General features: G+C 37.2%; 1 protein-coding gene across 4 annotated transcripts in view; it reads right to left on the reverse strand.

The window, feature by feature from the left end:
• Positions 1–11,689, reverse strand: part of PKP4 (plakophilin 4) — a 228,820-nt gene that overhangs the window by 39,542 nt on the left and 177,589 nt on the right. For 2 of the 4 annotated variants that reach the window (XM_011991719.1, XM_011991728.1), the window contains 4 exons: positions 10,876–11,064; positions 8,520–8,739; positions 2,081–2,213; positions 146–359 (listed from right to left, as the gene is read on the reverse strand). In XM_011991719.1, the coding sequence (XP_011847109.1) occupies positions 146–359; positions 2,081–2,213; positions 8,520–8,739; positions 10,876–11,064 (756 nt within the window). The remainder of the gene's footprint in view (positions 1–145; positions 360–2,080; positions 2,214–8,519; positions 8,740–10,875; positions 11,065–11,689) is intronic. The other 2 variants (XM_011991737.1, XM_011991709.1) reach the window with 1 other exon arrangement.

Consider the following 11,689-nt stretch of genomic DNA (forward strand, 5'->3'; position numbering starts at 1 on the left):
TAATATATATTATATATATAATAAATAATATATCTTATTATCTACTATCTGGAACCTCCAACTCCTCCACAGTGCCACTATACAAGGGCACAGTCCAGTCTGTTTTCAACATTTCCTCTAGGACAAGATCACATTCTATACCTACCTGTAACAAGCTCCCTTACTTCTGCATCAATAGATTTTCTCAACAGACGCAACAAGGCAGGTATCCCACCAACATTCTTCATTGCTATTTTATTTTCATCTGTAGACTTGCCAAAAACGAGGTTTCGAAGGGCACCACAAGCATTCTTCTGAACTTCTAAAACTCTGTGGTCCAAAAGGTCAACCAGATGCTTGATTCCCCCTAACCTACAAACCTAGAATGAAAAATACTAGGTATCAGGCCTAAGTAACATGCAATTAATCAGTGATCAAACAGAAGTCTGTTATGGAGAGATCACAGGATGTGGATATCTCCAGACCATTTCAAAGGTTACTTTTTATTCCAAATAAGACAACTTTTATAAATTCTAAGGAGAGGCCAGGCGCGGTGGCTCATGCCTGTAATCCCAGCACATCGGGAGGCCAAGGCAGGCGGATCACTTGAGGTCAGGAGTTCAAGACCAGCCTGGCCAACATGATGAAATCCTGTCTCTACTAAAAATACAAAAAACTTAGCTGGGTGTCGAGGCACACACCTGTAATCCCAGCTACTTGGAAGGCTGAGGCACAAGAATCACTTGAATCTGGGAGGTGGAGGTTGCAGTGAGCCAAGATTGTGCCACTGCACTCCAGTCTGGGCAACAGAGCAAGACTCTGTCTCAAAAAAAAAAAAAAAAAAAAAAAATTCTAAGGACACTCTCTTAGATGATACTTTTCCTGGGTTCATGGCTTAAAAAAGAGATAGGAGATCTAGGTGGTTTGATATCCATTGGCAGGCGGCACAGTCCTCCTCCAACCCTCAGAACACACATCAAGAATTGTGCTTTCACTCCAGCAGGGCAATGTGCAAATATACAAACATAGCAAAGCTATATGCAGGGCTTGAGACAATATAGGAAATAATTTTTGACTTAAGTTATTTGGTTTCTAGAATGAGTTCTCGAGGCTACTCTCCTTAAATTTTCTTCCATTTGTCAATGCATTAGTACATTACTTGAGTATTTCTGGGCTTTATTTACTACATTCACATTTAGGTCTGGAGCTGTATGCTGCTTTGCATATTAAAATGATGAAAACCACTTCAGTTTTGTATAACACTGTGGGTCAGAAGAAGGTTTAAAACATTAAAGAATCTGTATGTTATATAGAATTATAGCCAATAACCAATAACTTGCTATGTTTCTATAAATACCTAAAAAACCCTGAAATAAAATATTCACGTATGTTTAGCATTAGTGATGGTTATAATCCTCTATAACTTATTTATAGTTGGCACCAACCTGACTAGAATTCCATAAAATACATGAACTCACTAGTTCAATGAATACTATAATTTTTACCTAGTATTTTTTTTTTTTTTTTGATATGGAGTCTCGCTCCCAGGCTGGAGTGCAGTGGCTCAATCTCGGCTCACTGCAACCTCTGTCTCCCAGGTTCAAGTGATTCTCCCGCCTCAGCTTTCTGAGCAGCTGGGATTACAGGCCATGCGCCACCATGTCCAGCTAATTTTTGTATTTTTAGTAGAGATGGGGTTTTGCCATGTTGGCCAGGCTGGTCTTGAATTCCTGACCTCAGGTGATCTGCCAGCCTCTGTCTCCCAAAGTGCTGGGATTACAGGCATGAGTCACTGTGCCCGGCCTAAAAAATATTGTTTAAATGCAAGTTAAATTGATTTTTGCTTCATGGTTTTATAAATAAGCTAATGAAGTAGACATATGATTTGAAAATGCTGAAAGCACTCCAAGAAATATATTTATCCTAGTTTTTCCTGAGAGATACTGAAATGCATAGTTAAGTCAAACAGTATCTGGTATCAAAATATCCCTTTAAAAAGACTCTTGAATTACATCGGGTAATTTCGTAAATACAGAAGCATGTGGCTGTTAAATGCAAAGGCACTGTTTTCCCCAGTCATCCCAGGCACCGTGTCCTGTACCTCCATCTTCACTTTGTTGTCGCCAAAGCACAGGTGCTGCAGGTAGGCCGCTGCATTTGCTTGAACAGATGGGAACTGGTGCTGAAGCATGTGAATGACCTCAGGCAACTCAGGATCACGCCAGGCAAACTCCCTACATGAGAAAAACATGGCTTCAGAAAGGAAGGCCCATGTTGTAAAAATACACTGAACAAAAACACTTGTTATAAGGGGAAAAAGCTCTGCTGAGATAAAAATGGGAAGTTACAAAAATCCTAAAAAATACATACCTAAATAATTTTTCCCCCTGATGAACATATGCAGAGGCCCAGATGCTTACGATCTTAAAGAAATCATGACGCACAGATGCACAGAAAGAGATAGATTCAGGAGAACAAAGAAAATTCTTAATATAAGTAACTTTTCCACTCTAGTGCTCCTCCTCCTGGTTCTAATTTTATGTCTTTCTATCTATGTAAGAAATCTGCAGGTGCAAGGCACAGGTAAACACGTGCACTTCAGTGAAGTGAGATGTCATGCCTGAAGGGAGAGGAAGGGCTGGTGGGAACAGACAGAGCAGGCGTCAGCCTAGAAATCACAAACATTGTGGGCCTGAGGATTTTTAAGAAACAATGTTTATGGTTGCTCTTGAGTATAACACAGAAACACAGAAAACTATAAAAAAGAAAAAGTATTTGACCAGTCATCCTATATTCAGGATTACTGCTGACATTTCCTGTTTTTCCATATATGTGTGCAAAAGTGCACACGTGTGGGTTTGGGATTTTTTCCGTAAAACTGGGTTATTATTAAATAGCAGTTAATATTTCATAAACCCCTATCCTGTGTCAGGCACTATTCCAGGCATTTTATATATATTTATTAATTTATTCTTACTGCAACCTTAAAGATGCGGACGTTGAGGCAGAAAGGCCATGTGACTGGCCACGTGGCTGTAAACAGTAGAGTGGTACTCTGCCTTCAGAGTGTGTGCCCTCCAACACTATGCTATACCATTTTTTTTGACAATGATATATAATCATGCTATGTATATGTACTTTTGTACTTTGCTTTTTTTCAGCTAACATCCATTTTCAGGATTTTCTAATGTCCAGATGACATTATGCCAATAAGATATTGGCACAGTGTTTGGAATTCTTGTTAAATGTAAGTTTGCTCTTTTATTATGTGAAGAGCAGATTGTTAGAAAATGGCTCACAGAACAACAAATATACAGACTCTGATTACAGGATAAAGTTAGTTGTTTATTAAAAAAAGAATTCATAAAATTAATGACCGAGTGATACTTCTCTTGCCTGATTTTTGAAGCCTTAGAGTCTCTCTTGGTCTGGGAAGGCTCCATGCATTAACTTGTCAGACCACTGCAAAGGGGCTTGTCATCCCACACCTGTGTGCACACATGCATCCACACACACACACCACACTCAGTGAACCCTTACTGTGCTACAGTGCTGGAGATACAAATACTGGATAAGATATGATTCTATTTACAGGATCTTCTAATGCCAAACTAAAAAGTTCTCTCTTAATACCAATAACGGGAGGAGTTATCTTTTATTGAGTTTACCTTTATCAGGCTTTGTGCCAAGAACTTTACTTTCATTATCTCATTTACCTTTACTGTTGCCTCATGAGGTAAGCACTATTAAAATAACATTAGACACAGATAAGGAACTCAGGATTAGTAATTAGTGGTGGAGGTTAGTGAAACCCAGGTGGTCTATATGTGTGCCTACACATAAGGAATGAAGGTTGTGAAGCAGGAGAGTGAGAGGATATGACATGGTCACATTTATACAGACAATAACTCTGGTGGCCAAGGAAAGAATGTCCTAGAATACAAACAGATGGGTGTCATGCAGAGTACCCACTATCCACACAGGAATCTACATAGCTGCTTGAAATGAAATAGACTTCGCTTTGATTTCTCTCTTTTCCTCATCTTACCTCATGGAATCCATCGGCAAGTTCTGTTGACTATCTACAAAACATTTAACATATACCAAATCCATTCATTTTCTCCATTTTGCCCAGAAGAGTCTAACAGTTTCCTACATGTTCTCTCTGCTTCTAATATTATCCCCCCACCCCACCTGCACCCCCAATCCATTCTTTATACAGCAGCCAGATGATCTAAAAACTGAAGTCAGGTGTGAGATGGAGTTTCCGGCTTGGGGAACAGGCTGGATGATGACGTCATTAACAGACATTAAGAATATAGCCAATGCCAAAGAAGGCAAGATAACAGCAGAAAAAGCACAGAATATGGAGTTTGATTGCCTGGGTTTCAGTCTTGGGTCCTTCAATTTCTGTGTGATTTTGAAAAGCAATTAATTAGTTGGAGCTTCAGTTTCCTCAAATGTAAAACAAGATCAATGAAACTAATATTTCAATCTTCACTGGTTGGTTGTGATGATTAAATGTGATGTTGAATACTAAAATATTTTATATATTTTTACTTCAGATACAGATGTTTTATTAATATTCATCGTCCCTAAAAAATGAGCTATTCCAAATAGATGAATTCCTGGTAACAAATAATTTTCCTTTTATATATTGAAACTGTATCAATCATTTCTCATGAAAATCTATCTAAAGCCTATTATGTAAATCTCTGTTGTACTTAACAGAGTGCAAGAAGTGTGATTTACTCTTTCTTTGATGATTCACAATCATTACAAATACACGTTTTTGTCCTCTTTAAATGGGACACTGAGGGTCAAGATTTCCTGACATCCCTGGGTGCCATGAGGGCCAGACAGCCCCGAGGGTGGGCTCCTGCCAAAGCTGGGCAATTAGGCTTGCTTGGCTTCATCTCCAACCTTGATGTAAATTCAGTAGAAATTTACCCTGGAAAAACTGCCATCAATTTGTAGGCTGGCTGGATGGCATCAATGACTGCCAGGATTTGCTTCAGTAAAACCTAAGCCCAGACTTCTGTTTCCAGCCATGATAGAGTAACTCGTACTGGATTTTGCCCTCCCACCATAAACAATGATAAAAGTGAATTTAGCTAAATGTAGGAGAAAACTGTTTTTAGACCCTTGACAACAGGCAACACAAGAATATAATCCTTGAGAGGAGGGAAACATCAATGAGTCCCATGTTTACCTGGCTTTCTGCCGGGGGGCACTTTCTGGACCATGACACAGGAAGCTGAGGACAAGTAGTATGTGAGGGATTTAGTGAGCTGAGGCAGGGAGCAAGTAGAATTTGCAGGTGCTAAAGTGGTTATAATGTGCAAGGCAGAGTACTGAAGACAAGGGAGCTAAGCAGAGGTGATTCTCTGGGTTTGTGTGTGGACTATCCGCAAGTCCTCAGTTGTACCCTGAGCTGTAGGGCACATGCACAGGTCTGGTGGAGAGTGGCTGCTACATGACTCAATGCTGAAGAGGTACCAGTTGATGTGGACCATCCCCCCCCCACCAGTCAGAGCGCAGACATCACTGAACACCTTGGGAATTTAGTCAAGACTCCACAAAGGCCAAGTTTTAGGAGTAAGGACCATGTTCTAAGGTTTAAAAGAAATATGAACTAGACCTAACAATGAACAAAACCAGTTTTGATGGGATTGAAAGGATCTACCAGTAATTTAGTTCTCTGCTACAATAAAACTCAGCATCCTAACAGGAGACAGCCTAATCCAGATTCCCTATAATGTATCATCTACAACAGTCAGTATATAATTTAAAATGACTAAACACGAGAACAGAAACATATGACTTATAAATACGTAAAAAAGGAAACCAATAGAAACAGACCCAGAGACACCCCAGATGTTGAAATTATCAGAAGAAAAATTTTAAATGGTTATGTTAAATGTGTTTGAAGACTTAAAGAAAAAGATGTATATATGGAGTGAAGAGATGGAGAATCTCACAGGAACATGGACTATATAAAAGGAACCAAATTCAAAGATTAGAAATAAAAACAAATTTGCAAGGGCTTCACAATAGATTGTAGTCTATAGGACAAAGAAAACTAAATTTGAAGGCATCAATAAAAAATTCTGATTACAAGAATATAGGGAAAAAAGACTTAAAAAATGAAGACAGATTCAGTAATGTGTGAAATAATAAAGTGATCCTATGTGTTTAATTGGAGTCCTAGAAGGAGAGAAGAGAGTTTGGGGCAGAAAAAAAGCTTAAAGAATTAATCGTTGAAAATTTCCCAATTTTGACAAAAACATCAACCTATATTCCAAGAATCTCAGTGAACCCCAAGCAGGTTAAATGCAAAGAAAATTATACTTAGGTTCATCAGAATAAAACAGTTGAAAGCTAGAGAAAAATCTGAAAAGCAGCCAAAGAAAAGATACATTACATAATGAGAAGAATACACATGATGTCTGCCTTATCAACAGAAACAACGCAGGTCTGAAGACAATGAATGACCATCTTTTAAAGTACTGAAAGAAAAAAATCCACACCTGTAAATCTTGAATTGTATATCTAGTAAAAAAAATCCTTTAAAAAAAACAAGTGAAATATTTTCAGATAAACTGAAGCTGGGAGAATTTGTTACAAGCAGAAATGCAAGACAAGAAAGGTTAAAGGAAGTTCTTTAGGCCAAAGGGAAACGGGCTGAGATGGAAATGTGAATACACAGGAAGTCTTTCATATTACTCCTTTCAGAAGCATCATTGGTGTTATTAATAAATTTGGTTCCCAAGTAGATGACTATAAAAAAACTCACAGATTTCCTTTTATACAGTAAAGATCAATAACTTCCTCAGTCTTGCAGAGAATTTTTCAGGCTAACTGTAATGTGGCATTAACAATAAAGGCTTACAAGTGAATAAAAATATTACTTCCAATTGCTATTTTCAAAACTAAAAATTAACAGTTGTCATGAGCTTTTAATTTTGGTTTAAATACCCAAACTTCAAAATCATCTGAATTCCAGTTTCAGCTAGAATAAATGCACCTAACAATATAATCACTTATTCACCTTACAAAATGCATTATCAGTAAAGTTTCACATAATCAAAGCTAGCCATAACAGTTTTATGCATTAGACTATGAAATTATCACACTATGAATAGCTGAGGTATATTATCATACATGAAGTCCTTGTTTATAGCGAATCAACTCATATTAGAGGTCAAAACTGAAGTCTTCAGGGACACATATTAAACTCAAAGTTCTCATCACACTTCACTGCCTTTCTAGGTAGCTATTATTTTCTCTTCAGGTCCAGTCAAGGGATGGTCTAAATTACCTACAATTCAAAACCCTTTTGGGAATTTCTGCATCTATTTGGGTGCCTGAGGCCTTTGTCATTTTGAGGATTTGGAAAAACAAAATCAGTAAGAGTATCTCTGACAAGCTGTAGGTGTTATTAGACAAGTTATTTTTGAAACTCCTTAAAAATGACAAAAAGGTGGCAAACCAGGAACAGCAGAACCAAATGCATTTATAAAGCTTAAAGAATTTCAGGAATAAAAGTGAATAACGGTAGTGGTTTTAGTGAAGCAGTGGATTTCCCACTCAACTTTAAAGTATCTTTAGTCATTGTGTTTTAATGACCAAAACCTCACTCATCATTTTAATTCACATTCATTAAAACAAGTTGGTAGGTTGCTAAAAATGAATTGATAATTATAACAATTTTCCAGTGAAGCAACTATTTGTGGGCGAACAGTGAATGAAATCTTGCATACATGCCTTAAAATAACACTAAAGTTGCTTAAAATTTAGCAACAATTTCACTCTTTCAGAAATGAAAATTCCTTTAGTTTTAAAATATCTTTATTTCCCGAATATTTTAAATGGCTTTAAGGACACGGTCAGTTTTTCAAAATCAATCAAGTATTAAATGACTCATATTATCTTAATAAAAAATGCTGTCTACAGGGCCAAACAAAATCAGGAGGAGGAAACGTCTACGATTTGCCAAATACTTTTTGCTTATTAGATAGAATTTCTTATAAAGACTATCTTCTCCTAAATGTCAGAAAGTTTTTTCAAAGAACCTGGTTAATAAAAGTGTTATATATTGTTGACCACTATGATTCAAAACATATATAACACTGGTCTTTCTCTAGTTTGTAATAATCAAATCCATTTTTTGAAGCTGTTATCCAAGAAGTCGGTCAGGACAACGGCAAAGGGAAAACTGATCCTTCAAAGCCTTGTTTAATTCTAAGAGGCTATTCCAGGTAGTTGTCTTGATGATATATTTCAGTGATGAATGCTGCAGATATTCCCACGGATCTGTGCATTCTCTAACTTATTATGAAAGGATGGAAAGAAGGAATCTATCTTTAAAATGAAATTAACCTCAATGACCTATATAGCTGGAATACAACGGGAAGTATTAATAGATATGGAATTAATGATAGTATAAAAGACTTAGCAACTTAAAAAAAAGCAAAAGTGAGGAACTGGCTAACTCCTGCAATACTGTAGCCTTCTGGAGACTCCTAACTGGTACTCGCCTGGGGTCCTTCTGAATGCTGTCTATTGATGGGGATCTTGTGGTGCCATCATCAGCCGACACTACGTGCTGAAGCCTGTTATAATTGCACTCTTGCACTCGGTATTGTATAGGCCTGTAGGGCTCCGCGTAGGTAGCTGTTGTGTTCAGAGCATAATTATTTCTTTGGTATGTAAGGGTACTTCGTTGGCTGGATGTCCTTTGCAGATTTCCAATACCTACTAGAAAGTCAACATTTTGAAAAAGATTAGTATGTTCTCCATGAGATCACACTTTAATAAAAGGTAAAACATTTTTAATTTTAAGGATTATAGTTTTCGGCAATTATATAAATCGCTTACTTTTATATTTTAAAATTCTACCTTATTAGTGCTAAAAAGGGTACTAAGTTTTTAACGTACATAAATATTTTGTTAATTTTATTAACAAGAAAGAACAAAAGTGAAATTACAAATCTGCTTATATAATATGTTCATTGAGGTTCAGTAACAAAACTGAGAGAAACACAAGAATCTTAGAGAGAGACAAAATAGCAAAATTTATTAATTTCATTCTAGTGGTAAAAACAAGATTTCTTCAAATTTGTAAGTAATTAAAACTATCAAAATTTTAACACTTTGTGTACACAGGTTACTTGTTTTATTCTACAGCAGTCCATCCTTACCTTTTGGTTTTGCTTTCCATGGTTTCAGTTACTCGTGGTCAATTGTTGTCCAAAAATATCAAATGGAAAATTCCAGAAACAAGTAATTCTTAAGTTTTAAATTGCACGCCATTCTGAATAACATGATGAAATCTGTGCCATTCGGCTGTGATCCCACTGGGACGTGAATAATCCCTTTGTCCAGTGTACCCATGCTATAGATGCTACTAGTCTGTTAGTCACTTAGCAGCTGTCTTGACTATTATATCTACTGTCTCAGTACTGCAGGGCTTGTGTTTAAACAACCCTTATTTTACTTAATTGTTCTATTTCATTATTTGTTATTCTTGCTAATCTCTTACTGTGCCTGATTTATCAATTAAACTTTATCATATGAATGAATATATAGGAAAATATATAGTATATACAGGGTTCAGTACCATCTGCCATTTCAGGCATCCACTGATGGTCTTGGAACGTATTCCCCCTGGATATAGAGAGACTACTATACCTTTTATGTCTAGACCTGTGGATTGTAATAACACTGGAAAATCTACTTCACAAGAGGGAAAGAAGATTGATATCAAAGTATTCTACAGCTACTCCCCTAAATTATTGTATGATGCTATTATAAAGATACTGTATACTGAATTTAAAATGACTTTCCTAATTCTTGCAGTGGGTATCCCTCCAGTAACTGTATACGTATCTTCTTGCAATTAAAAAGATTTTAAACAATATCTATTTCTTAGTCCTATTAAAGGAATTCCTCAATTTACAGACATAAGGAAAAGCAAAATATTCCTTTATTAACATCTATTAGAAATGGTACATTTTATTAGAAGATAAATCCATCAGTGGATCAAACTGTCAGTTTCCTGCAAAGAACCAATTCAAATACAGTCTTCCCCATTCTGGTGTTCTGATAGGTATTTCTCCTAGAGTTGTACCTTTGAGGGGTTATTATTGCTACCTAGGGTTCATTTGTAAGCATGTTAATAAATCTGATACCTCTTTAAAAAAAAAAAAAAGAGTAGTCTTGAGACGCCATGAGCCAGCCGTGCAGCATGACCTGGCAGCTCACACCACCATAGGCTACAGCTTCTGCTCTACCAGCCTTTGGTGTGGCATAAACATGAGGACTGGTGGTACAAGGGTGTGATGCTCCAGCTCCCTGCTTTTATAAATGTCGCTATTGAATCCTGCCCCAGTTTGAGTCCATCACAAGGGTATCTATTTCACATTCTACATTTAACTATTCAGAGAACATCCAACATTTAAAAAGGAGTAATGCCAAATACACTTGGGCTTCACGCTTGCTAAATCAAAGACGGCCAAGTAACTCAGTTATGGATTTTCTCCAAAAACTTGCTCGGCAAAAGAATTACAAAGAAATATTCCAACAAGGCTTTCCTTTTGATACTGAATATGTGTCCAACCTGGAGTCAGATTTACAGTTTTACAAACTTATTCCTGAACTAACAGTATAATCACTATGTTCATTGATTATATTGTACTAAGGTAAAAATGTATCACCTACAAATAGGTACTCAATGAACCTGTTTTATTGCTTATTGATCTGCTGTCACAGCTGATTATCTGACAACCAAATGGACATCATGATTTCCTTCTAACAGGGAACCCAATCTCAATGAAACGCTTCTACTGTGGGGCCTGTGAAATCAGGAAACCAGTAAACAGAACTGATGCCCACCTGAACCTGTGCGATACAACGCCGTCTGCGATCCCTGGAGCTCCACAGTTCCATGGTTTGGGCTGCGATACACTGGGCTGTAATAGGTCCTCCCCTCATATATAGGAGTAATGTGCAAATCGGGAGACACGGCAGAACGAAGGTCTTGCCCAAGCTGACTGTGCTGACTAGCATAGGAACTCCGTAAGCCTAGAGGCACAAAAATTACATCATTAAGAACTGAGACAATCACAGTGAGGTTAAAAACATAAACCCTAATTAGAATCCTAACTCCTGTAATCCCAGCACTTTGGGAGGCAGAGGTGGGAGAATGGCTTGAGCCCAGGAATTTGAGACAAGTCTGGGCAACAGAGTGAGACCCCATCTCTACAAAAAATATTTTTTTAAAAAACTAGTTGGGTATGGTGGTGTATGTCTGTGATCCCAGCTACTCAGGAGGCTGAGGCTGGAAGACTGCTTGAACCCAGAACGTCGAAGTTGCAGTGAGCCATGATCACACCACCGCACTCCAGCCTGGGTGACCAGGTGAGGCCCTGTCTCAAAATAAATAAATACATACATACATACGTAGATATATACTAAGAAAATCCTAACCAATAGGACCAAGTGTTAAGTCTAAACACTAAAACTAGTAAGTTTTACCAAAGAGAAATGACACATGTGAAAAGGACTCCATATATGCTGTCTCTTATACACATCTAGATGTGTATAAGAGACAGCTTTAATAAAAGGTAAAACATTTTTAATTTTAAGGATTATAGTTTTCGGCAATTATATAAATCGCTTACTTTTATATTTTAAAATTCTACCTTAT

This window comes from Mandrillus leucophaeus, unplaced genomic scaffold, assembly GCF_000951045.1.
Source record: "Mandrillus leucophaeus isolate KB7577 unplaced genomic scaffold, Mleu.le_1.0 Scaffold110, whole genome shotgun sequence".
NCBI lineage: Eukaryota > Metazoa > Chordata > Mammalia > Primates > Cercopithecidae > Mandrillus > Mandrillus leucophaeus.